Here is a 27,971-nt window from a genome sequence, read left to right on the forward strand (position 1 = left end):
GCACCCACCCCCGGGGGCGTGGCCTGGCACAGTCACAGCAGCGGGCGGGGCGCCAGGTTGTGACGCAACCACAGCTGCGCCCTTATTGGCTGAGGCGAGGCCCCGCCCCCGGATGACCCTCGCCCCTACGGCGCGCCGCGGCCCCGCCCCCCAGCGTGCTCGCAGTCGCCCTGCTGCTCCCGCTGCTGCACGATGTCGGGGCCTCGCCGCCACCCCCGGAGCCTCGTCCTCCCGGTGGCTTTAGCGCTGCTGCTGCCCAGGCCCACGGGTAGGACGCACCGGGGCCCAGGTGGACCTGGCATTTCGGTGCAGTCGTGACCCAGGTCCAGATGTCCGGGTGCCCAGGTGTCCCAGGTGTATATGTCCCAGGTCCAGGTGTCCCAGGTCCAGATGTCCGGGTGTCCCAGGTCTATATGTCCCAGGTCCAGATGTCCAGGTGTCCCAGGTCTATATGTCGCAGGTCCAGCTGTCCCAGGTCCAGATGACCGGGTGCAGGTGTCCCAGGTCTAGGTGTCCAGATGTCCCAGGTCCAGGTGTCCCAGATCCAGTGTCCCAGTGTTTAGATGTCCCTGGTCTAAGTGTCCCAGGTCCAAGTGTCCCAGTGTCCAGATGTCCCAGGTCCAAATGTACTGGTATCCCAAGTCCAGGTGTCCCAATGTCCAGTTGTCCCAAGTCCATATGCCCAGGTGACTCACCTGTCTGGTGACATGGCACCTCACTGGTCCTGGTGCCCAGGTGGTCTAGCTGTCCATGTTATCCAAGTGGCCAGATGCACGGGTGGGTGAGGTACCCAGCTGGCCCAGATGGCCAGGTTTCCCGTGGATCGGGTGCCTCCATGTCCAGATTCTCAGATTCTGGTTTAGAGGAGTCCAAGTCCAGCTGTCCAGGTGTCCAGGTGGTTCCAGTGTCCAGGTTCTGCAGAAGTGGGAGAGCTCATGCATCTGGTCATAGAACTGTCCATCCTCCATGGTCAGCGGGGAAGCAATGACAGACGCCAGACCTGGGTCCATGCTCCCAGAGGGATGGAGAATGGGAAAGCTGTCAGGGGAGGGGGTGGGATACGGAGCTCTGGTGGTGGGAACTGTGTGGAGTTGAATCCCTCTTATCCTGTGTTTTGTCAGTGTTTCCTTTTTATAAATAAAAATTAAAAAAAAAGAACTGTCTGTTCTAAAGCTCCAGTCTCTGCACTGCTGCAGTTTCTCTACAGTCCGCATCCCATCCACCGTCCACTGGTAGTGTTAGCTCTCACTGTCCACGTGTCTGGGCCTTGCCCGCCCCTCACTGTCCACCCTGTATGCAGGGTGCGGCTCTCATCACCCATCGCTAAGCAGGCTGCATCCTCACTGTCCCATTTTCAAGGCAATGTCCAGCCCTTACCGTCAGAGTCCATGACTTTCAGGGGGCCCCGTCTAGACAGTGGGCATGTGCTCTTGACAGGAAGTCGGCTATGAATCTTGACTTGGGCAGAGAATAGCACGTGAAGCACTGTTGTCACCATTCCGAAACCCTCACGGGCTGGGGCTCTGGGGCAGCCTGCCCTTGGGAGTGTTGGAACGAGTTAGAAACTAGTGGGGAAGAATACTCTCTATACAGTATTCAGTGACGGAGTGAACACCCGACCCGACTAACCCAGAGTGAAGAGGGTCTTGCTGGACACACAAGGCCCGTCCTGCACCCCCTTCCCAGGCTCTGCCCCACCACCCGGCAGGGGACGGTCACTGGACGTCTCGCCATGGCTCATTCTCTCTGGGTCCCTGCTGCCAGGCCACAATCCCTGGCCAAGGACAGAGAAAACACTGCCCTTTCCCCTCTCTCTCTCTTCTCTCTAGATGCCTGTGGTCAGCCATTAAAGTTCCATTCGATGAAACTCGTGGGGGATGCTAAGTCCAGTTATAGTCCTGGAGAGAAAGTATATTATAAGTGCCGTATCGGGTATGAAAATAAGTCAAATTTTTCACTAACAACGCATTGTCAACAGGAGAACACGTGGTACCCTATCAAAGAAGCCTGTGTCAGTAAGTATGAGAAAACCTTTCTGTTGTTTTTGTCCACTCTAGACATAATTACACGTTTTGTGGTTTATTTTCAGTAGTATGCTTTTTATGTAAACTAGGTTTTAGATAGTAATGTGTTTTTCAGACTTTGCAATGACTCCTGGAGTTTTTTTCTTGGATTAGTAACCTGGGCAAAGCTGAAGTGTTAACCTGCCCATCTCATTGCTAAAATAAAGATATGATCAGCATGTGGGTTGAAGAGAACAGTCCGGAATTTTTATCTTGCTTCAAATGTCTTGAAATCGGCACTAAAAACAAATTCGAATTCTTTCTTTTAGGTAAATCCTGCCCGATTCCAGTAATCTCGAACGGCCAAGTGCTAATCCAAGACAGAATATTTAAGGTGAATGATGAAGCGAGCTTTGTGTGTGATAAGGGGTAAGTCACTCCCAGAGAAAACACAGTTCATGTTACACCTCTGCTGTCTGTTCTCGCCAGCCACTCCTGTGAAGGTCAGTGTCTTTGCTTTCTGTGTGGCAAGTCGGACTTGTAGCCAAAGAATCATGGGGGGAGAGATGTCATGCCACAGAATGAAATCTAAGTTGAGTAAAGCCAAACTCTTGATACTTACCTCACATAACAGCGGAGTGATTGTAAGCTCTGTGAAGCGAGGGAGTCGATCTCGGCAACAAGCGCACATGAGGGTGAAGTGATGCCTGTGGAGACAATGTCCTTGAAGCCCTTTAGTGTCTGGCCTGCCAGCTGTGCCCTCCTGCACGGCGAGTGGCGCCGAGTCTCCAGCTCCATCAGAAGTCGCCGTTCTGTACAAGTGTGTGTTCTTCCTTCAAGCCCAAGTTTGCTTTACTTCCTCTGATGTGAAGGCCTGTCACCAGGGGCACAGACCCTGTGACGACTGTCTCGTCTGCGTGTCCTGGCCTCTTACTCTAGCCTGTCCTTGTCTCTGGGAGCCCGTCTGCTTAGTGGCTGTTTGTCTGGCAGTAGTGCCCCCCCCCCCATCTCCGTTTGCATGGAAGGTCTCCTCCCATCACCGGCAGCTTGTTTCTGTCTCAGGACATCAACACAGAGTCTGCTCGGGTCGCGTGCTTTATCGGGTCCGCCAGTCGCGTCTCGGAGCTCTGGACGCGTGGAGACTCGCGGCGTGCTGGGGCCGGGCCTTCGTGGCTCTGCTGTTGTCTCCTGACGGCCTGCAAGGGGCCTTCTCTGCCCTTTGCTTCCAGCCTGCGGTTTTCTTTCGTGTCTAGCTCGGCTGTGTCGGGAAACGTTTAGGCTCCCTTCCTGTTCCCTTTCATGGATATATAAGTTGTTTCTCCTTTTTAATATTTATTTATCACTGAGGGGAGAGAAAAACAGAGCCACTGAGGGGAGAGAGAGACAGAGCCACTGAGGGGGGAGAGAGAGAGACAGAGCATTATGCCAGCACAGGCCAGAGATTCGACTTTGGATGTCATGCTTGCAAGTCTGGTACTCAGTCCACTGTCCACTGCAGCACCTCATGGGCCAATCTCGTGTGTGTGTGTGTGTGTGTGTGTACCTGTGTGTATGTGTGTCTATACCTGAGTGTGTCTGTATCTGTGTGTGTGTATCTGTGTGTGCGTGTGCCTGTGTGTGTGTACCTGAGTGTGTGTGTGTGTGTACCTAAGTGTGTGTGTGTGTATCTGAGTGTGTGTGTGCCTGTGTGTATGTGTGTCTGTACCTGAGTGTGTGTGTCTCTACCTGTGTGTGTACCTGAATGTGTGTATGTGTGTGCCTGTGTGTATGTGTGTCTGTACCTGTGTGTGTGTGTACCTGAGTGTGTGCCTGTGTGTATGAGTCTGTACCTGAGTGTGTGTATGTGTACCTAAGTGTGTGTGTGTGTCTGTACCTGTGTGTGCATGTACCTGAGTGTGTGTGTGCCTGTGTGTGTGTATCTGTACCTAAGTGTGTGTGTGTACATGTGTGTGTGTGTCTGCACCTGTGTGTGTGTCTGTACCTGTGTGTGTGTGTACCTGAATGTGTGTGTGCCTGTATGTGTGTGTGTCTGTACCTGAGTGTGTGTGTACCTGTGTGTGTGCCTGTATGTGTGTGTGTCTGTACCTGTGTGTCTGCACCTGTGTGTGTGTGTCTGTACCTGTGTGTGTGTGTACCTGTGTGTGTGCCTGTATGTGTGTGTGTCTGTACCTGTATGTCTGTACCTGAGTGTGTGTGTGTGTGTGTACGTGTGTGTGCTTCTGCGTCTCCCATGGCGATGCATTAAGTACCCTACAGTTCTCTCATCTGAATGCGTCCCGACTTGACTGTAGAATCTGTAAACATTGGTCATTCACCCCTCCATCCCCACCCCTTCTAGCCTGCCCTGATAGCTGCAGTGCTGGTGTTGACAATAAGGCCCTCATGAGATTTCTCTCAAGTCAGAGAGACCAAGAATCACAGTCGCAAACCACTGCTGCCGTTGCTGTGGCCTCCGCAGTTCTCCCATGTACCCGCTAGAGAAGCCAACGTCCTTCAGGTGTTTCCTCGGCCTCCCCCAGAGCTGGGCCCTGCGAGAGACGTCTCCCTCAGAGCGTCTTCCTGACCGTGAGCGTCTTGTTAACCGTTGAAGAACTGTAACTTCTCTTTTCTCGTCTAGTTACCACTTAGTTGGAGCCCAGATCCTAGTTTGCACCCTTTCTGGCAACACTACTCGCTGGAGTGAAAACTACCCAAAGTGCAAACGTAAGTAAACCCGCTTGCAGGGTGTAGAGCGCGGGGCTCCGGCTTTATGCCTTGGAGCCACTTTTTAGATTAAAAGAGACCTCAGAGCCCTCCTCTGCCACTTCTGTCTGCTGATGTCCTTGTGTGCATGTGTGACAGAGTCCTTAACTGTGAGAACCTGACTCAGCCCTAACTCAGAGCTAGTGTCTGCGACATATTTCTATGAAAAATAAATCTCATTAGAGTAACAGAAGGGGGTCAGGCGGCGGCTCACGCCCCGGCTCCCCACCTGCAGGGGGGTCGCTTCACAGGCGGTGAAGCAGGTCTGCAGGTGTCTGTCTTTCTCTCCCCCTCTCTGTCTTCCCCTCCTCTCTCTCCATTTCTCTCTGTCCTATCCAATAAAAAAAAAATTTTAATGGGAATATGGTCCCCAGGAGCAGTGGATTTATAGTGCAGACACCGAGCCCCAGCCATAACCCTGGAGGCAAAAGAAAACTCAGAACATTTTGGTGTTCTGAAACCTTCTTTAAGATCCTCTCAGAAGTCGGGCGGTAGCGCAGCGGGTTAAACGCACGTGGCACGAAGTGCAAGGACCGCGTAAGGATCCCGGTTTGAGCCCCTGGCTCCCCACCTACAGGGGAGTCACTTCACTTCACAGACGGTGAAGCAGGTCTGCAGGTGTCTGTCTCTCTCTCCCCCCTCTGTCTTCCCCTCCTCTCTCCATTTCTCTCTGTCCTATCTAACAACAACAACATCAATAACAACAATAATAACTACGATAAAAAACAAAGGCAGCAAAAGGGAAAATAAATATAAAAAAAGTTTTTTTTAATCCTCTCATTGCCTGACTAAGGGAAGACACATGGTCCCGTTGTGGCCACATCACATAATTCTCAGCCTCTGCAAACTCCTTTGTATATGTCAAGGGTAGATTGAAAATAGCTATCTTGGTATTTTTTATATTTATTTATTCCCTTTTGTTGTCCTTGTTGTTTTATTGTTGTAGCTATTATTGATGTCATCATCATTGTTGGATAGGACAGAGAGAACTGGAGAGAGGAGGGGAAGACAGAGGGGGAGAGAAAGACAGACACCTGCAGACCTGCTTCACCGCCTATGAAGCGACTCCCCTGCAGGTGGGGAGCCGGGGGCTCGAACCGGGATCCTTACGCCGATCCTTGCGCCGATCCTTGCGCTTTGCGCTACGTGCACTTAACCCGCTGTGCTACCTCCCAACTCCCTCTTGGTAGTATTTTAATCCAATGATGTAACTGATGTGTGAGTTGATAGAGTAATGAGTTTTTCTCAAGTGCCAGTAATGTAACCAGAGGCACATCTTCTGATCTAACTGGCAGTGTCTCTTGACTACTAGGACAGAATCAGCCTGGCACTTGGATACATACAGGGATCTCCTGTGGGGATAAGCCAGGAAAGTGACTATGCTGAGAGTTACTGCCAAGTCAATATATTGCCACCTGGTGACTCTCTAAGTAGAGGCTGAAGCACAGAGACCCTCTAGAAAGCTTACACGAATGAGCTTATGAAAAGAAGACCATGGGTCTTTGTTCTTGGCCAATGCTGCCTTTAATTTCTCCCCTCCATTTGTCTTTTGTTTCTACTTTTGCCCTTTTAAGGGACTTACTGTCCACCACCTCCACAAATATCCAATGGGAAGTACAGTGATAGCCAGAAGGAAACGTTTGAATACAGCGAGTCTGTGAATTACACCTGTAACCCTGCCAGTGGGCCAGATGAATTTTCACTTGTTGGGAAGAGCAGGCTGATTTGTTCTGAAAACGGGAAATGGAGCAGCAGACCTCCTGAGTGCAAAGGTGACGGTTTGTTTCCTTACTTCTGAGTACTGTGGAAACCCTTTTAAAATTTCATCTACAAGGAAGCTTATAGTGCAAGTTAATAAGGACTTGGAGTCGTAGAGCCCCACCCCTCCCTTCCAATGCAGAGGACTCTAAACAAGCAAAAAACTCTTAAAGAGGCTGATTTGAAAGTAATACAAGGTCCAGTCCCCAGCACCACCATCAGCCAGAGCTGAGCAGTGCTCTGGGAAACGAGTAAGTAGGGGCTAGCAAGGATTGACGAAAGGATCCCAGTTCAAGCCCCCGGCTCCCCACCTGCAGGGGGGTCACTTCACAGGCGGTGAAGCAGGTCTGCAGGTGTCTGTCTTTCTCTCCCCCTTTCTGTCTTCCCCTCCTCTCTCCATTTCTCTCCTAATCCAATTTAAAAAAATGGAAAAATGGCTACCAGGGGCAGTGGGTTTGTAGTGCAGGGAATGAGCCCCAGTGATAACTCTGGAGGCAAAATAAATAAATAAGTAAATAAAATAAAAAAATAAAAGGACTGAAACAAGTATTTGAAAGTAGTTTTCTAGTTGTTATTTAATCTCCTAATAAGACAAACATGGTTTTTAACCTGTTCATTTACCATGTTCCACAAATATTTAAAGAAAATAATTTGAAGATTCAATACAATGTGTTCTTTGAGGTTACCAGCAGAAATTCAAACCATTAGCAATGTAAGTTCTCACTTCTTAGCTTCTTGGTTATTTTTTAAATTGTGGGGTTACTGGTTCACAGTGCAGTTGATAACACAGGTAAAATTTCTAATCTCACCATGACAGGTGTCTGCCAAACACACTCCCCCAGCCTCAGTCCTTCTCCACCATCCCCAAGCCTCAGTCCTCCACCATCCCCAGCCTCAGTCCTTCTTCACTATCCCCGAGCCTCAGTCCTCCACCATCACCCAACCTCAGCCCTCCACCATCCCCCAGACTCAGTCCTCCACCATCCCCCAGACTCAGTCCTCCACCATCCCCCAGCCTCAGTCATTCCCAACATCCCCCAGCCTCAGTCCTTCCCAACATCCCCCAGACTCAGTCCTCCACCATCCCCCAGACTCAGTCCTTCCCAACATCCCCCAGACTCAGTCCTTCCCAACATCCCCCAGACTCAGTCCTTCACCATCCCCCAGACTCAGTCCTTCACCATCCCCCAGACTCAGTCCTTCCCAACATCCCCCAGACTCAGTCCTTCCCAACATCCCCCAGACTCAGTCCTTCACCATCCCCCAGACTCAGTCCTTCCCAACATCCCCCAGCCTCAGTCCTTCCCAACATCCCCCAGCCTCAGTCCTTCCCAACATCCCCCAGACTCAGTCCTCCACCATTCCCCAGCCTCAGTCCTTCACAACATCCCCCAGACTCAGTCCTTCCCAACATCCCCCAGACTCAGTCCTCCACCATCCCCCAGACTCAGTCCTTCCCAACATCCCCCAGCCTCAGTCCTTCACAACATCCCCCAGACTCAGTCCTTCCCAACATCCCCCAGACTCAGTCCTTCCCAACATCCCCCAGCCTCAGTCCTTCACAATATCCCCCAGACTCAGTCCTTCCCAACATCCCCCAGACTCAGTCCTCCACCATCCCCCAGACTCAGTCCTTCCCAACATCCCCCAGCCTCAGTCCTTCACAACATCCCCCAGACTCAGTCCTTCACAACATCCCCCAGCCTCAGTCCTCCACCATCCCCCAGCCTCAGTCCTTCCCAACATCCCCCAGACTCAGTCCTCCACCATCCCCCAGCCTCAGTCCTTCCCAACATCCCCCAGCCTCAGTCCTCCACCATCACCCAGCCTCAGTCCTTCCCAACATCCCCCAGCCTCAGTCCTTCACAACATCCCCCAGACTCAGTCCTTCCCAACATCCCCCAGCCTCAGTCCTTCCCAATATCCCCCAGACTCAGTCCTCCACCATCCCCCAGACTCAGTCCTTCACAACATCCCCCAGCCTCAGTCCTTCACAACATCCCCCAGACTCAGTCCTTCCCAACATCCCCCAGACTCAGTCCTTCCCAACATCCCCCAGACTCAGTCCTTCCCAATATCCCCCAGACTCAGTCCTCCACCATCCCCCAGACTCAGTCCTTCCCAACATCCCCCAGCCTCAGTCCTCCACCATCCCCCAGACTCAGTCCTTCCCAACATCCCCCAGCCTCAGTCCTTCCCAACATCCCCCAGCCTCAGTCCTTCACAACATCCCCCAGACTCAGTCCTTCCCAACATCCCCCAGACTCGGTCCTCCACCATCCCCCAGCCTCAGTCCTCCACCATCCCCCAGACTCAGTCCTCCACCATCCCCCAGACTCAGTCCTTCCCAATATCCCCCAGCCTCAGTCCTTCCCAACATCCCCCAGACTCAGTCCTCCACCATTCCCCAGCCTCAGTCCTTCACAACATCCCCCAGACTCAGTCCTTCCCAACATCCCCCAGACTCAGTCCTCCACCATCCCCCAGACTCAGTCCTTCCCAACATCCCCCAGCCTCAGTCCTTCCCAACATCCCCCAGACTCAGTCCTCCACCATCCCCCAGACTCAGTCCTTCCCAACATCCCCCAGCCTCAGTCCTTCACAACATCCCCCAGCCTCAGTCCTTCCCAACATCCCCCAGACTCAGTCCTCCACCATCCCCCAGCCTCAGTCCTTCCCAACATCCCCCAGACTCAGTCCTCCACCATCCCCCAGACTCAATCCTTCCCAATATCCCCCAGCCTCAGTCCTTCACAACATCCCCCAGCCTCAGTCCTTCACAACATCCCCCAGACTCAGTCCTTCCCAACATCCCCCAGACTCAGTCCTTCCCAACATCCCCCAGCCTCAGTCCTCCACCATCCCCCAGACTCAGTCCTTCCCAACATCCCCCAGCCTCAGTCCTTCACAACATCCCCCAGACTCAGTCCTTCCCAACATCCCCCAGACTCAGTCCTCCACCATCCCCCAGCCTCAGTCCTCCACCATCCCCCAGACTCAGTCCTCCACCATCCCCCAGACTCAGTCCTTCCCAACATCCCCCAGCCTCAGTCCTTCCCAACATCCCCCAGCCTCAGTCCTTCACCATCCCCCAGACTCAGTCCTTCCCAACATCCCCCAGCCTCAGTCCTTCCCAACATCCCCCAGCCTCAGTCGTTCCCAACATCCCCCAGACTCAGTCCTTCCCAACATCCCCCAGACTCAGTCCTCCACCATCCCCCAGCCTCAGTCCTTTCCACCATCCCCCAGCCTCAGTCCTTCCCAACATCCCCCAGCCTCAGTCCTTCCCAACATCCCCCAGACTCAGTCCTCCACCATCCCCCAGCCTCAGTCCTTCCCAACATCCCCCAGACTCAGTCCTTCCCAACATCCCCCAGACTCAGTCCTTCCCAACATCCTGCACCAGGACCCCATGCCCCCACTCAGCCCCTCCCTACCCTCACACGCCAGAGTTTTGCTTTGGTGCAAGACACCAAACCCAGTCCAAGTTCTGCTTGGTGTTTCCCTTCTGTTCTTATCTCTGTCCATGAGTGAGGTCACCCCATCTTCATCCTTCTCTTTCTGGCTGATCTCACTTCACAGGATTCCTTCAAGCTCCATCCAAGACGAGGTAAAGAAGTTAGGGAGGTAGGTCTTTGATAAAGACAAAGTTTTAATTTTGATCAGAAGTATTAATATTGGGTCTCTCAGAATAATAAAGAGGCCAGGGCCTTCACTTAATGATCAGCAGGATTCCCCCTGGGGAGCTGTCTGACGCTGGGAAAACCACAGGAGCAAAAAAGAATTGAAAGTCGTCTGAACTGAAAGTTTAGGCAGTTGACACTCAGACCTTTTTCAAGACTAGTCAGTAACAGTAACACACAAGAGCAGTAATAAACTCGGAGTTGGTTCAGGAAAAAGTGTTAGTAGACTTTTCCAAATCTGTTTTCTACCTCTGAATCTGTCTAAAACCTAGATCCATCTAAGGTCTCGATCTAAGGTCTAAATCTCTCTAAAGTCTACATCTCCAGTAAGTCCAAGTCCACACAGAGTTTGTAAGTGTCTTCATTTCACACCCTGTCTTCCTTGTTAAGATCACTGCTTGGTACATGTTTCTGGTCCTGTGTTAATATCACACCAGGTCATGTGACTCTGGGGTCTCTTCACTTTTCAGTGGTCAAATGCAATCGTCCCGTCCTTGAGAATGGAAGGCCTGTATCAGTCGGGACACGGTTCTACTATGAGGCCGTGGTTATATTTGAGTGCCTGCAGGGCTTTCACCTGACCGGCAGCACCGTGGTGTTCTGCAGTGCCAACAGCACCTGGGAACCGGCGCTTCCAAAGTGCATTCGAGGTACGAGGAGCCTTTTCCCACTCACTTTCCTGTTGTTTCTTTGACATGAGGTATTAATGGCACAGGGCTGGGCCATGACACAGCTGCTTGAGTGCACACTACAGTGTGCAAGGACACCGATTCAAGCCCCTGCCCCCACCTGCAGGTCTGAGTGGTGTCTCTCTCTGCCGCTCCTCCTTTCTCAATTTCTCTCTGTTCTAGCAAATAAAATAGAAATTTAGGGAGTCGGGCTGTAGCACAGCGGGTTAAGCGCAGGTGGCGCAAAGCACAAGGACCGGCATAAGGATCCCAGTTCGAACCCCGGCTCCCCACCTGCAGGGGAGTCGCTTCACAGGCGGTCTTCCCCTCCTCTCTCCATTTCTCTCTGTCCTATCCAACAACGATGACAACAACAATAATAACTATAACAATAAAACAACAAGGGCAACAAAAGGGAATAAATAAATAAAATAAATATTTAAAAAAAAAGAAATTAAAAAAAAAAGAAGAAAAAATAGTTGCTAGAAGCAGTGGATTCATAGTGCTGGCACCGATCCCCAGTGATGACCCCTGGCGGTAATTTAAAAGTGTGTGTGTGTGTGTGTGTGTGTGTGTGTGTGTGTGTGTTCCAGAGGGAGTGAAAATACCTAGCACTTCTGTCTCCACGCGCACAGAATGTTGCTGTTCAGATCTGTTGTGTTTTCACAGGGCTCTTTGCCCACTGCCTGTGGTGACATGAGCAGAGAGAGATGTTTTCATGCATCAACATGAATAGCAGCTATTTTTCCTACTAGCCTAGTGTGTGTGTGTGTGTGGGAGGGTTTCCCTGTGTTAGTTGGGAATAAAGGTAGAACTCATACAAATGAAATAAAAGCAATAATTCACAAGTTATTGCCTTGTCCCCAAATGGATTCCTCCTCATATAAAACGTGGAATTCTGAATCGTTCAGAATGTAATCACTGTCCTTTCCCTCTATTCTCTCATGGTGTGCTTTACTTTATCTATTTACTTTTGGCCACCAGGATTATCACTGGGACTCGGAGCCTGCATCCCTCTGCTGCTCTGGTGACCATTTTTTCTCTTTCCTTATTTCCTTCCTTCCTTCCTTTCTTTATTTGATTTCTTCTTCTTCTTTTTGCATAAAGGATGAGAGACAGAGAAGAGACAAGTGGGGAAGAGAAACGAGGGGAAGGGAGGGGAGGGGAGGAGAAGTGAGGTGAGAAGAGAGACACCACACCACTGCTGTAGCCTTCCCTGCCCAGTCACTCCCACAGAGTGGCCTGGTGCTCTGACGTCGGCGAGACACCTGCCAGCCCCAGTATAGTTTAATGTTTAAAGCACTTCTGATTCTATATTGATTCTCCTACACTAAGCTCTGCTCACCTTTAACTCAGGGAGCACATTCGCAGTGCGCCGTGACTGCCGTCTGTCCCAACACGGTGTCAGTACCCAGCCGACACTTCATTCTAGCAGGCAGTACCTCTCCGTGCCCCTCCCTCAGCCTGCTACCCCACTCCGCCCTCCATCCCTGTGAACTGACTCTCCTTGGGACGTCACCAAGCGGAGGCCTTCCTTCCCTGCCATCAGGTTTCCAAGGGTCCAACAGAACTGTCCGTCCAAGTCCCTCACTCACGTCTTCATTTTTGCCGTGGAGGTGCAGGAGTGGATTGTGATTGTGTGTGTTGGGTTTGAACCTCTCATCGGGCACACGGCTCACAGCCATTCCTTGCTGTGACATCAATTTATAAATGTGACAATTTATCAATTTGACAAGGCTAATGAAATCAAAATCCAAAAATCGGAACCAGGGTGGAGGTATAGCATGAGGGTTATGCAAAGAGATTTTCATGCCTGAGGCTCTCGAGTCCCAGGTTCAATCCCCCATACCGCCATAAGCCAGAACTGAGCAGGGCTATGGTAAAAAAAAAAAAAAAAAAAAAAAACAGAATCAGAGAAGCAAACCTTAGTTCCTAGACTTCAGCTTTGGACACTAGCAAGTGATGGAACCAGAACCCTGACTGCCGGCCACCTCACTTGGCCACCAGCCACGGCTTCTGTCGTTACATGTGCCCCCAACACACAGACTTCTGCCCGCACACCTCATAACTGAATAAAATCAACCAGGAAAAAAGCGTTAGTAACTCTAAAGAAATGTAATCCTGAGGGACTTCCAGGTGGCGTGGCCATAGAGGGACAGCAACCAGACCAGACACTTCCCCAAGATAACAAATAGTTACAACTGTCCGACTTAACAAAATTCAACAGTTACAGCTGACACATCTGCAGAAATACCACAGCCCCAGCCACCAAGCTGCAAATGCTACCACAACGCCATCCTGACGTCCCTGGGCAGACGCCCTCACCCATGTGTCCTGGAGCCTCCCCTCCCCAGAGCCCTGCCCCACTAGGGAAAGACAGAGACAAGCTGGAGGTGTGGGTCCACCTGCCAACACCCATGTCCAGTGGAGAAGCAATGACAGAAGCCAGAACTCCCACCTTCTGCTCCCCATAAAGAATTTGGGTCCTAAGCAAACTGGACTGGAGTTGGTGTATTGCACCAAGGTAGAAGACCAGGGTGGATGGGGGGAGTACAGGTCCTGGAAAAGGATGACAGAAGACCTAGTGGGGGCTATATTGTTATGTGGAAAACTGAGAAATTTTATGCATGTACCAACGATTGTATTTACTGTGGAATGTAAAAAAAAAAAAAAAAAAAGAAGAAGAAGAATTTTGGTCCATGTCCCGGAGCAGGAGAAACGTTAGGGAATGACCAGAGGGCTGGGAACCCCAACTCCATCAAGACCCAAATAAAAGAAGAAAGAAGGAAGGACATTCAAGGAGTAAGAGGTGTAGGTATGGCTTAGGAAGAGAAGGCAGGAGCATAGGGAGAAACGGAGATATATATATATATATATATATATATATATATATATATACACACATAGTTAGTTAGTTATAGAAATAAATAGTCATCGATGACAGAGGACCTAGTGGGGGTTGTACTATTATATGGAAAACTGGGAAATGTTATACATGTACAAACTATTGTGTTTACTGTCGAATGTAAAATATTACTTTCCCAATAAAGAAATTTTTTTAAAAAAAGAAAGAAATAGTCATCCCACATCTGTGCCCTTGGGAGAACCACTGCAGTTTCCAGTGGAGGGAATGGGGACACAGAACTCTGGTGGGATGGTGTGGTCCCTGTTATCTCATTATTTTGTAAGTCGATATTAAGTCACTAATAAAATTTTAAGAATAAATAAAAATAAGGAGGCAGGTGGTGGCACATCTGGTTAAACGTACATTTTACGGTGAGCAAGGACCCAGGCACAAGCCCCTAGTCCTGACCTGCAGGAGGAAAGTTTTCTGAGTGGTGAAGCAGATCTGCAGGTCTCTCTCTCTCTCCCTCTCTCCCTCTCCCTAGCACCTCAATTTCTGGCTATCTCTATCCAATAAATAAAGGTAACTTTAAGAAATTAAAAAATAAATAAAAATAAAACTTGAGGGCTGGGCAGTAGCTTAGCGGGTTAAGCACACATGGCACAAAGTGCAAGGACCGGCGTAAGGATCCCGGTTCGAGCCCCCGGCTCCCCAGCTACAGGGGAGTCGCTTCCCAAGCAGTGAAGCAGGTCTGCAGGTGTCTGTCTTTCTCTCCCCCTCTGTGTCTTCCCCTCCTCTCTTCATTTCTCTGTCCTATCCAACAGCAAGGACAGTAATAACAACGATAAACAACAAGGGCAACAAAATGGAAAAAATGGCCTCCAGGAGCAGTGGATTCGTAGTGCAGGCACTGAGCCCCAGCAATAGCCCTGGAGGAAAAAAAAAAAAAAAAAAAATATATATATATATATATATATATATATATATAATAAAAAAATAAAAGTGAGGTGTATAATGTGGTGAGGAATTATTCCCTTACTACATTGAAGATTATTTTTAACTAAGTTACAAAAATCTTATAAACTTATGAATACTTAAACAATATAATGAAGCACAGGGATGAATGAATAAAAATCAGTTTTATGAGAAAAAAATAAATGTAATCCCCAAACTGATGAGATCTGTCTTCCCAAAGCTCCTACTCAGAGGTCTGTGCATGAACTTGGGGCGTGAGCGTCAGCTGTGGCTTCTGCTCAGTGTATCTGCTGGATGTCCAGTGTCTGCCTCCGTCCTCTCTCGGTGACTGTCCCCTGCCTTCCGCCTTGTCCTGCACTCTGCCGCTGGTGGCCCGTCCCCTCTCTCGGGCTCTCACCCACCCCACAGCGGCCTTGGAGAGACACCAGGTGCAGCTTGCTGGGGCCACTTTCCCTGTCTCCTTTTGCCTGTGCTTGCGTGTCACACCAGGGACTCCCTGTCAGATCCAGTGTCGTGAAGGCACCTTCCATCTGTGCTCCCAAGAGTTAAGTCACTTCAGCCCTTATGGGAGGTGGCAGGTCCCTTTTGACCTAGTTCTATGTATGGGACAAGGAAAGTGCCCAAGTTGATTTTTTTCAGTCAGAATTTTTTCTTTTTTTAATTTGGAACTGATACTTCCCTGGAGTCGGCCCGACCAGAAGCTTCTGCGTTTGCTCTTACTTTTACTGTGATGTTATTACGATAGAGGTTTCTACTGACCCTGGCCTCTCTCATGCAGTGATACAGTGCCCATATCCTGTGGTTGAGAACGGGAGGCCCGTCACACCGATCGAAAAGCACTACGACTACAGATCTGCCGTGCAGATAGAGTGCTACGAGGGCTTCTACCTGGAGGGGCAGAGCACCGTCACCTGTGGCGCCAACAGCACCTGGGAGCCAGGGATACCCGTCTGCCTTAAAGGTACCGGGAATAGCTACGTCACTTTCTTTTCACTCAGACTTGTATTCTACACTAGATCGAATCACCTGGTAAGAAGTGATTCAGAAGAAGAAGCTTGAGTATTTTTTCTTTTCTTTTCTTTTCTTTCTTTTTTCCCCTCCAGGGTTATCACTGGGGCTCAGTGCCTGCACTGCACATCCACTGCTCCGGGAGGCCATTTTTTTCCATTGTCGTCGTTGGATAGGACAGAGGGAAACCGAGAGAGGAGGGGGAGACAGGGAGAGAGACAGACACCTGCAGACCTGCTTCACCGCTTGTGAAGCGACCCCCCTGCAGGTGGGGGCCGGGGGCTCGACCCAGATCCTGGTGCAGGTCCTTGCGCTTTGCACCGTGTGCGCTTAGCCCGGTGTGCCACCGCTCGGCCCCATTTCATCCTTTTGCCTGTACTTTGCTGATGCACGTATGGCGTAAAAACACAAAAACTGGAATCCTGCCGCTGGGACTTTGTTTGCACGGAGTCTCAGCTCCTCTCTCAGCCCGTGTGCCGCCGGCCCCGCGTGCCCGTGACCGAGTGGACACGGCCTCCTCGAGAGCTGGGCTGGGGGCCAGGCAGGACCCGGCAGGCGCGGCCCAGTTCTCAGCAGTGGACAGGAGCGGCCGCCCGCAGCCACTGACCGTCTCCGCCTTCCTCCTTCTCTTGCAGTGCCAGTGGCTCCCAACGCAAAAACGAGTATTTGGCCTCCCAGAGGTAGGGTAATGTTATTTCTCAGGTTTTAATTCCTGGTGAAAAGACCGTCGGAAATCCCCACATATTTTAAGCAACCTACATTGTCTTGTTCTTTTACCCCCCCCCCCAGGGTAGCAGCTCCAGTTCTCAGTGTCAAAGATTTAATATGATTTTCCTTGCCATTATTTGAAACCCTTTACATTCCTTTATCCGTATGGCTGACACTCACTTTTCCCGGTAGCAGGAGGGAACATATTCCCAGGCACTAGATACAATGTCACCTGAATGACCATTTGCGGTCATTCTTGATTAGAAGAGGGCAGCACAGGCTCCATGTGAGCGGCCACAGTAAAGGAGTCCCCTCCGGGTAAGTGTGAGGGAGCACGGACAGCCCTCAGGCCTGGCCCCCAGGCTGCCAGGCCGCATGAAAGGCTGCTGGTCATGTGACTGGGCTCCCGACCTGCAGCGTGTGTTTCCTGGGTCTTGTCAGCTTTGCCCTCTTGTGCTTTTAAAAAAGGATGAGGTCACGGAGGACCCGAGAGGCCTGGGCGTGTCCACACGGGACGGCACGGCTCAGCTCTGCTGCTAAGCTCTGTCTGTCTACCTACCTGCTGCCTATCTAAATGAAAGTGGCCTGGGAATGTGAATTCACTCATGCGTGAGACCTCAGCATGCCAAAAAAAAAAAAAGTTTTTACTGGCACCTTTGCTCTCTTCCTGTCCCCAGGCCTTGTTTCATCGCTGAACCATAACTACAACTGCCTTGCCCCCCCCCCTTTTTTTTTTGCCTCCAGGGTTATTGCCAGGCCTCGGTGCCTGCACCACGAATCCACTGCTCCTGGAGGCCGTCTTTCCCTTTTGTTTCCCTGGTGGTTATTATCATCGTTGTTATTGTTGTCGTCGTTGTTGGACAGGACAGAGAAATGGAGAGAGGAGGGGAAGACAGAGAGGGGGAGAGAAAGACAGACACCTGCAGACCTGCTTCACCGCCTGTGAAGCGACTCCCCTGCAGGTGGGGAGCCGGGGCCTCGAACCAGGATCCTTAAGGTCCTTGCGCTTTGTGCCATGTGTGCTTAACCCGCTGCGCTACCGCCCGACCCCCTGCCTTGCCTTTTTTGTCCCATACAATTTATCCAACCTAAGATAACTCACCTGAGTAGTACACCTGCTGGGTCCCAGTACCTTGGGGGAACTTCACTGCTGTGTATCTTCCCCTCTCTCTCTCTCTCTCTTTCTGTATGAAAAAAAGCTAACTTGGGCACTGATGCCTACAGATGAAAGGAAAAAAGAGAGAGAGATTCCTGCTGTCCCCTAAGGAGATGTGGTCTGTATCCTCCTACCTCATCTCCCAACATCACGAAGTTACACTTTGTTTCATGATTGGCTATTCGTGTTTGGCTACAGAAACTGAGTTCCATAGTATCTCTACCAAATTAAAAAGAATCAAGACCATGGGTGATGGAGCTTTAGATCTGTCGTGTAGGCACCAAGCCCCAGCACAACATTGGTGAAGGAAGGAAGGGAGGGAGGGAGGGAGGGAGCGAAGGAAGGAGGGAGGGAGGGGTGGAGGGAGGAAGTGAGGAAAAGTGAAGGCATACTTAGCTATGTATTTGCCACAGGGTTATCATTGGTGCATGACTCTCTAGGTCCAGAGGGTACATGTATGGTGAGAGACAGAAGAGCTAGGCAGACACCACAGTGCTGCCCCTCCTTCCTGGGGCTCTTCCCGCCCCCGACAGGTGCCTGGAGTGGGGGTTCAGCCTGGTTCTTCACACAGAGTCAAGTTTGAACTAGCTGAGCTGTCTCTTGGCCCCTTGATATTTCATTCAAGACACGTGTTGATTCTCAACGCCATTTTTAAAATGTCTTAGTACCTTCTGGAATGTTCTCTGTAGCTGCAAGTAGACACATCCCAGTCACGTGTCCTCATGCACTGTCCAAATACACATCCAGGTAGATGTCCATAGTCCAGGAGGGTTATGGGTTTTTTTTTTTCATTTCGAGATAATAACCTTTAGCTGAAGTCCATAATTCTGTATCGACGAGGCTGAATTGACTGGAATATCTTTTTCTAGTACCTGAGCATTCTACTCCTTCGACAACAGCCATGAACGCTACAGCCAACAGCTTGGCCTCAGGGACTGAAGGTGCAGTAACTCACCGTCTTCCTTACTTGCCAAGAACTTTATTAAGTGATGAGTGTGAACTCCTGGCACGTGTCAATTTATATTCCTTTGGCAGTAAGACCAAATTATTTGGGGTCTATGTTAATCACTGTCCTAAATTTATTTTCCTAGTCAATTTACAAAATATTTTTCTTAAGCATGTATGAGAGAACTCGTTATAATATAAAGTAAACTTTTTTCACCAGGTTGGAATGTTTTTCTAATTTTCTTATGGTTTATACTAGTTGTAGCTTGTATTTTTGTAATTTTTAATTAGATAAGTAGTACACAAGTACACATCACAAAGTTTCAGGAATTAAGGGTGAATGATGCAAGCTTGGTTTTCTATAACTTTATTTTTTTTTTGACACCTGCAGACCTGCTTCACTGTCTGTGAAGCGAACTCCCTGCGGGTGGGGAGCTGGGGGCTCAAACCAGGATCCTGATGCCAGTCCCTGCACTTTCCACCATGTGCACTTAACCCGCTGCGCCACTGCCCAGCTCCCTCTTTTTTTTTTAATGATTTTATTCATTTATTAGTGAGAAAGATATGAAGAGAGATCACTCTGGTCCATGTGCTGCTGGGGATTGAACTTGGGACCTCCTGCTTGATAATCCAGTGCTTTACCCACTGGGCCACCTCCCAGATCACTCTAGAACAACTTCTAGCCCATGGCCAAGTATTAAGTTGCATTTGAAGTCGGGTCTTAATGCATTTCTGCACTTCAGCAACTCATACATGTGCTTACATGTGCTTTGTCACAACTCACACATGTGATACATGTGCTTTGTCACTTCTCATTAGTATAGTTGCTCCACTAGCCTATGTCTGTGATGTCTACAGAACCTTAAGCCGAACATAAACATTTTTTAAAATTCTTCCTAACTTCTCCAACACTCCAACCCTCTGTTGATCAGGAATGGTGCATAAAGCCTCCTGTCCTGTTCCTGATCTCAGGGAAAAACTTTGACTTTTTTTTCTTTTTTTTTTTTTTTACCCTCCAGGGTTATTGCTGGGGCTCAGTGCCTGCACCATGAATCCACCGCTCCTGGAGGCCATTTTTTTCCCCTTTTGTTGCCCTTGTTGTTGTAGCCTTGTGGTTATTGTTGTTGTTGATGTCCTTCGTTGTTGGATAGGACAGAGAGACATGGAGAAAGGAGGGGAAGACAGAGAGGGGGAGAGAAAGACAGACACCTGCAGACCTGCTTCACCGCCTGTGAAGCGACTCCTCTGCAGGTGGGGAGCCGGGGGCTCAAACCGGGATCCTTATGCCGGTCCTTGCGCTTTGCGCCACATGCGCTTAACCCACTGCGCTACAGCCCGACTCCCAAAAACTTTCACTTTTACCACTGAGATGTCAGTGACGGGCCTTCTGTGCATGGTCTTCAACGTATCGGCATTTTTCTCCTGCTGACCATCGGCCCCAAGCCCTTCTATATCTTTGGAGTAGAACGACAATGACTAGGCTCGACTGCATGACGGCAATGGGTTTGCTTGCTGTCGCTCCTGAGTTTCTCACAGGAAAGACTAGGCAGAGTATAGAACGCAGGTGCCATCAAATTTAACTTTGCATACTGTTTTTATCAAGAATCACTGATAGATGACAAGGAAGATGAAATTCTAGAAGGAAAAGCATAATGTGTAAACGCAAAGTTTTTAAAGCCTTGTTATTTTCTTCTGGTTTTATTTTTTAAACTTGTTTCTATTGTCTTTTTTTTTTTCTAGAAAATTCCAGGGGGAGACAGCTGCCACTTAAGGAGTCTGAAAGTCTCGGTACTGTTTTGTCTTTCATCACCTGCAGCCTCACAGCCCAGGTTTCTCCCTGCAAACGCCAGGCTCCCGTGTCTGTGCTGAGGGGAAGAGAGTCGCACGCCTCTGGCAGTCGGCACTTGTAGCCCCCTAGCTGGCGCAGACGCTGTTGGGTGGGTGTGTATCTGGCGCGATCTTCACGAGGTGCCAGACTCGCATGGCAGCTGGGTGGGGTGACTTCTCCCAGTGCCCCGGTGTGTGCAGGTTGGGCGCTCAGCACGTGGCCTGCTGCCCGGGTGAGACTGTGCTTGTGTGAGGCTGTGGTAGGTCCTTCAAAAACTATAAAGTTGCTGAACCTTTGTTCTTACCTTCTAGTTTTTAACTTCAATTTTTTTCTTTTTCCTAGAAAATGCCAGGCCAAGGGAGAAATCACTATCAGCTAAGCAGTCTGAAAGTTTAGGTAGCGTTTTTGTCTTTAATAATCTGCAACGTGAGGCCTCTGATTTTTCCTGGTAAAAACCACGTATCCGTGTCTGTGTCTTAGGTTCTCTGCAGATGTGTTTCATGCACCTTGAGCTGCATGTAACCAGAGCGTTGAGGAAAGTTCCCTCATTCCACTGAGTGCCCTGGTTGGCACCTCATAAAGATTGGGTTAGATACACGTCCACAAATGACAGACACTGACTCATGGTCTTTCCAGGTAGCACCTGGCACCCAGGGGCCGAGCCGGGGGAGGGGGTGCGGGGGGGCCTGGGGCCCTCCAGCAGCGGGCTCGAGTGGGCTCTGCGGCTCCCACGGCTTGGGGCCGGCGTGAGGGGTGGGGGCTGCCTGCCACCGGCTCAGCGTCTCTAGAGAGGCTCCTCCAGGGGGACGAGGAGAAAAGCCCCCTGACGACTCTGAGGGAGAGCAGTCGAGGGCCGGGGTGGGCGCAGGTGGAAAAACAAGATACGAAATTCCTAGCAAAATCATTAGATAGGGGCCGGGTGGTGGCACACCTGGTTGAGCACACGTCTGACAATGAGGAAGGACCCGGGTTCGAGCCCTGAGGCCCCACCTGCAGGGGGAAAGCTTTGCGAGTGGTGAAGCAGGGCTGCGGGTGTCTCTCTGCCTCTCTATCACCCCCTCCCCTCTCGATTTCTGGCTGTCTCTATCCAATAAATAAAGATAACTTTTTAAAAATCATTAGATAATGGAAGAAAACATTTGGAAACATCTCTGAGAATGAGCAAAGAACCTCAGAGAAGTAGTGACCTTCATCCCACAGCCCTTCACCCCTGGCAGGCACAGCCCTCCATCCAGAGAGGGGCCCTGGGGTGGGTGTGTGGGGGTGTGTGTGGTGGGTGCGGGGTGGGCATTTCAGCTGCTCTGGCTAGAAGGGGCAGAAAGCAGACCCACCCGGTGCCCCAGCAGTGAGAATGCAGCAGGAAGCCTTTCTGCTACGCGCCTTAGCTCATGTGCAGAGGCCAAACTCGGACCCCGTGTCTGGGCCCGGCCTCCAAGCTGTTCTTGTTTCAGGTGCCGGGCTCATTGCTGTGATCGTGCTGGCTGTCGGTGAGTCCCCCTTGGATCACAGGCCTGTGTGGAATTCCGTTATTGCTTATGTGACTTATTGCATAGTTTTTATAGCTCAAAATACAGTAAATGAAGATCTGACTTCTCTAAAAAATATTTTATTAGACAGACACAGAAATTGAGAGGGGAGGGGAGGATGAGAGAGAGGGAGAGAGACAGAGAGACACCTGCAGCCCTGCCTCACCACTCATGAAGCTTTTTCCCTGCAGGTGGGGACCAGGGTCCTCACGCACTGTAATGTGTCTGCCCGAGCAGGTGTGTGAAGTAGCACTGTGCTGAGACTGGATATTCCTTCCTTTAAACCATTTCCATGAGGAGCAGATCTCCAGATGCCTGTCTTCTCAAGGCGATGTGGCATTTGAGTTTGCTTTCCAGATACGACTTAGCTGATCATCTAAATGTAGCGCGGACTGTCTGAGTGACTTCCAAGGACTTGGTGTAGGGAGTGAGGCTGCTGGTAGACAGAAGTGTGTCCATGCCTGATATAGCGGCGTCTCCTTGCCCCTTAGAAGCGCACAGCCTTCTGCCGCTGCCCCTGTGAACCTGCACCGTCCCGTCATTTGCTCCCGGTGTCTTACAGTTGCTGGGCTGGCGCTGGTGTTCGTCTGCCTGCACGGGGCCCTTCAGAACGTGAAGTAGGGCGGGAAAGGCCTGCGCCCTGCGCCTGGAGCCCTTCTCTGTGCGGTGAGAGAGAGAGCAAGGCAGTGCCTTGTTCTGAACCGTGTGCTGTCTTCCAAGGACGTGCCTGCTAGTGTGCCCCTCGATTGACATTTCTTTACTAAAAATACCTAAATCTCACAACTTCCAGCTTTCAATGTCAGTGTGACAAGACTTTGCAATGTCAGTTTAGCAGCTTGGACTAAGAGGCGCTCCCGTGGGGCACTAGTCTGAGTCGCATCCGGATCAGGCCTCTGCCCTGCCTTCCGCCTGTCTTAGAGCCCGAGGTCAGGGTCGGCTCCGCAGGGAGATTCTCATCATCACTGCCACGGGAACCAGGGGGCGAAACTTCCCACTTTGGGGCCGGGTGGTGGCGCACCTGGTTTGAGTGCTCACATTACAGGGAGCAAGGACCCAGGTTCAAACCCCTGGTCCCCACCTGCAGTGGAAAAGCTTCATGAATGGTGAAGCAGGGCTGCAGGCATCTGTCTGTCTCCCTCCCTCCTCCTCACACCAGTTTCTCTGTCTCTGTCAAATATTTATTAAATCTAATAAGTATTTTTTAATTCCACTTGTCTAGTCATTTCCCTAGTTGAGAGAAGTTGAGCTGGTCTTATGTTCAGATACCAAGCTGGGTTCTATTCATTTCAAATTTGTTCTCAGGGCGGACACTAAAAGCACGAGTGAGTATTTGAGTTCAGTCACAGTGACACGCTGGACTTGAAAAGAAACATGCTGGAGGCATGAGGTTCATACGACACCTCCGTGAATGTATCTAGAAAAGTGAAAAGAGGGCCTTAGAAAAAGGATGCACTGCTGGGGCCGGGCGGCAGCGCAGCAGGTTAAGCACACGTGGTGCGAAGCACAAGGACCAGCATAAAGATCCCAGTTCAAGCCCCTGACTCCCCACCTGCAGGGGAGTCGCTTCACAGGCAGTGGAGCAGGTCTGCAGGTGTCTGTCTGTCTCTCCCCCTCTGTCTTCCCTCCTCTCTCCATTTCTCTCTGTCCTGTCCAACAACAGGACAAATAACAAGGGGAACAAAAATGGGAAAAATGACACCCAGGTGCAGTGGATTCATAGTGCAGGCAAGGCCCCAGCAATAACCCTGGAGTAAAAAAAAAAAAAAGGGAAAAAAAGGAAGCACTGTACAAATACATGGCTTACAGGGAGCAGTTTTATTTTATTAATAGTAATGTTTTTATTAAAGAGAAGGAACCAGAGCATCATCTAGATCATGCAGATACCAAAGATCAAACTCAAAAACATGGAGACTAGAACTTGTGCCATCAAATCATACAGAAATGCTTTGCCATTTAACATGTGCCATCATCTGCCGTGAGCATAGAGCAGGGTGCTGGCAATGTCTAATTTATAGAGAAGTACAGAGGCCGCAGAGACAGGCACGTGAAATGTGTGGTTGTTCCAAAGGCATCAAAACCCCAAGGCCTGCGGCTAAGTCCCAGTGCCAAGGACGTGGGTCCAAGCCACAGTCCCCACCTACAGGTCCACGGATTGTGCAGCTGTGCTGAGGAACCTGTCTCCCCATTCCCTCTGATTCCCGTTTCCAGTAAATAATTAGTACCATGTAAAAAGAAAAAAGACTGACATATTAAAAAGGCCTTAATGGACCAGCAATTTACTGGTGAAGGGAAAAAAAAATTCCAGAGGCATCCATAAATGTTCTCACCACTGTCAGGAGAAAAAGAGCTGGAAAAAGAATTTCTAGAAGGTGGTGAGGCTGAAGCTGCACCTGGCCTGCACTCCTTGGTCATCCGCTGGGCGCACACCAGGCCTTCATGCCACCATCACGGCCATAGAGGACACTGTGTTCCCGGTGCCCGTGCTGGGAGGCTGTGGGTGACACTGAGACTGAGCTGGTATCTCGCGGGCCCTGTGGCGAACGCCAGCCTCCTGCACGCTAGTAGTGCAGGGGTGCATGCGGCCACCGACTCCCACACGGCTTCCTCTCAACTTCTATTCTGCTCAAGCAAACAAGAAGGCAGCCCAAACCGACTGGAGGGGAGGAGCTGCCCTGGGCCCGCGAGCCCCGATCTGTCCATCCAAAGGCACCTGCGAGACGACCGCATCCCAATGCTGGGAAGAACAGGACTGGGAGAACAGGACCAAGAGAGGCAGGGGCAACAGGACGGGGTAACAGGACCAGAGACAACAGGATGGGGGTAACAGGACCAGGGGCAGCAGGACCAGAGAAAACAGGACCAGGATAACAAGACCAGGGTAACAGGACCAGGGGTAACAGGACCAGGGTAACAGGACCAGGGTAACAGGACCAGGGGTAACAGGACCAGGGTAACAGGACCAGGGGTAACAGTACCAGGGTAACAGGACCAGGGGTAACAGGATCAGGGTAACAGGACCAGGGTAACAGGACCAGGGGTAACAGGACCAGGGTAACAGGACCAGGGGTAACAGGACCAGGGTAACAGGACCAGGGGTAACAGGACCAGGGGTAACAGGACCAGGGTAACAGGACCAGGGGTAACAGGACCAGGGTAACAGGACCAGGGGCAACAGGACCAGGGCAACAGGACCAGGGTAACAGGACCAGGGGTAACAGAACCAGGGGTAACAGGATCAGGGTAACAGGACCAGGGTAACAGGACCAGGGGTAACAGTACCAGGGTAACAGGACCAGGGGTAACAGGATCAGGGTAACAGGACCAGGGTAACAGGACCAGGGGTAACAGGACCAGGGTAACAGGACCAGGGGTAACAGGACCAGGGTAACAGGACCAGGGGTAACAGGACCAGGGGTAACAGGACCAGGGTAACAGGACCAGGGGTAACAGGACCAGGGTAACAGGACCAGGGGCAACAGGACCAGGGCAACAGGACCAGGGTAACAGGACCAGGGGTAACAGAACCAGGGTAACAGGACCAGGGGTAACAGGACCAGGGTAACAGGACCAGGGTAACAGGATCAGGGGTAACAGGACCAGGGGTAACAGGACCAGGGTAACAGGACCAGGGTAACAGGACCAGGGGTAACAGGACCAGGGGTAACAGGATCAGGGGTAACAGGACCAGGGTAACAGGACCAGGGGTAACAGTACCAGGGTAACAGGACCAGGGGTAACAGGATCAGGGTAACAGGACCAGGGTAACAGGACCAGGGGTAACAGGACCAGGGTAACAGAACCAGGGGTAACAGGACCAGGGTAACAGGACCAGGGTAACAGGACCAGGGGTAACAGGACCAGGGGTAACAGGACCAGGGTAACAGGACCAGGGGTAACAGGACCAGGGTAACAGGACCAGGGGCAACAGGACCAGGGCAACAGGACCAGGGGTAACAGGACCAGGGTAACAGGACCAGGGGTAACAGGACCAGGGTAACAGGACCAGGGTAACAGGATCAGGGGTAACAGGACCAGGGGTAACAGGACCAGGGTAACAGGACCAGGGTAACAGGACCAGGGGTAACAGGACCAGGGGTAACAGGATCAGGGGTAACAGGACCAGGGTAACAGGACCAGGGGTAACAGTACCAGGGTAACAGGATCAGGGTAACAGGATACAGGGTAACAGGCCCAGGGGTAACAGGACCAGGGTAACAGGACCAGGGGTAACAGGACCAGGGGTAACAGGACCAGGGTAACAGGACCAGGGGTAACAGGACCAGGGTAACAGGACCAGGGGCAACAGGACCAGGGCAACAGGACCAGGGTAACAGGACCAGGGGTAACAGAACCAGGGTAACAGGACCAGGGGTAACAGGACCAGGGTAACAGGACCAGGGTAACAGGATCAGGGGTAACAGGACCAGGGGTAACAGGACCAGGGTAACAGGACCAGGGTAACAGGACCAGGGTAACAGGACCAGGGGTAACAGGACCAGGGGTAACAGGATCAGGGGTAACAGGACCAGGGTAACAGGACCAGGGGTAACAGTACCAGGGTAACAGGACCAGGGGTAACAGGATCAGGGTAACAGGACCAGGGTAACAGGACCAGGGGTAACAGGACCAGGGTAACAGGACCAGGGGTAACAGGACCAGGGTAACAGGACCAGGGTAACAGGACCAGGGGTAACAGGACCAGGGTAACAGGACCAGGGGTAACAGGACCAGGGTAACAGGACCAGGGGCAACAGGACCAGGGCAACAGGACCAGGGTAACAGGACCAGGGGTAACAGGACCAGGGTAACAGGACCAGGGGTAACAGGACCAGGGGTAACAGGACCAGGGTAACAGGACCAGGGTAACAGGACCAGGGGTAACAGGATCAGGGGTAACAAGACCAGGGTAACAGGACCAGGGGTAACAGGACCAGGGTAACAGGACCAGGGTAACAGGATCAGGGGTAACAGGACCAGGGGTAACAGGACCAGGGTAACAGGACCAGGGTAACAGGACCAGGGTAACAGGACCAGGGGTAACAGGACCAGGGGTAACAGGATCAGGGGTAACAGGACCAGGGTAACAGGACCAGGGGTAACAGTACCAGGGTAACAGGACCAGGGGTAACAGGATCAGGGTAACAGGACCAGGGTAACAGGACCAGGGGTAACAGGACCAGGGTAACAGAACCAGGGGTAACAGGACCAGGGTAACAGGACCAGGGTAACAGGACCAGGGGTAACAGGACCAGGGGTAACAGGACCAGGGTAACAGGACCAGGGGTAACAGGACCAGGGTAACAGGACCAGGGGCAACAGGACCAGGGCAACAGGACCAGGGGTAACAGGACCAGGGTAACAGGACCAGGGGTAACAGGACCAGGGTAACAGGACCAGGGTAACAGGATCAGGGGTAACAGGACCAGGGGTAACAGGACCAGGGTAACAGGACCAGGGTAACAGGACCAGGGGTAACAGGACCAGGGGTAACAGGATCAGGGGTAACAGGACCAGGGTAACAGGACCAGGGGTAACAGTACCAGGGTAACAGGACCAGGGGTAACAGGATCAGGGTAACAGGATACAGGGTAACAGGACCAGGGTAACAGGCCCAGGGGTAACAGGCCCAGGGTAACAGGACCAGGGGTAACAGGACCAGGGGTAACAGGACAAGGGTAACAGGACCAGGGGTAACAGGACCAGGGTAACAGGACCAGGGGCAACAGGACCAGGGCAACAGGACCAGGGTAACAGGACCAGGGGTAACAGAACCAGGGTAACAGGACCAGGGGTAACAGGACCAGGGTAACAGGACCAGGGTAACAGGATCAGGGGTAACAGGACCAGGGGTAACAGGACCAGGGTAACAGGACCAGGGTAACAGGACCAGGGTAACAGGACCAGGGGTAACAGGACCAGGGGTAACAGGATCAGGGGTAACAGGACCAGGGTAACAGTACCAGGGGTAACAGTACCAGGGTAACAGGACCAGGGGTAACAGGATCAGGGTAACAGGACCAGGGTAACAGGACCAGGGGTAACAGGACCAGGGTAACAGGACCAGGGGTAACAGGACCAGGGTAACAGGACCAGGGTAACAGGACCAGGGGTAACAGGACCAGGGGT

The 27,971-nt window shown here is 51.4% G+C and overlaps 1 protein-coding gene across 1 annotated transcript; it reads left to right on the forward strand.

Moving 5' to 3' along the window:
* The first annotated feature begins 192 nt into the window (after positions 1 to 192).
* LOC132534771 (membrane cofactor protein-like) lies at positions 193 to 22,628 on the forward strand. Its single transcript, XM_060179201.1, has 13 exons — positions 193 to 268; positions 1,830 to 2,015; positions 2,333 to 2,432; positions 4,621 to 4,706; positions 6,320 to 6,517; positions 10,657 to 10,836; positions 15,453 to 15,635; positions 16,318 to 16,362; positions 18,416 to 18,487; positions 20,232 to 20,279; positions 20,662 to 20,715; positions 21,771 to 21,806; positions 22,408 to 22,628. The coding sequence occupies exons 1-13, from the start codon at positions 193 to 195 to the stop codon at positions 22,464 to 22,466; spliced, it is 1,323 nt and encodes a 440-aa protein (XP_060035184.1). The 3' UTR covers positions 22,467 to 22,628.
* Positions 22,629 to 27,971: the final 5,343 nt, after the last annotated feature.

Source organism: Erinaceus europaeus, chromosome 19 (assembly GCF_950295315.1).
Source record: "Erinaceus europaeus chromosome 19, mEriEur2.1, whole genome shotgun sequence".
In the NCBI taxonomy this organism is placed as follows: domain Eukaryota; kingdom Metazoa; phylum Chordata; class Mammalia; order Eulipotyphla; family Erinaceidae; genus Erinaceus; species Erinaceus europaeus.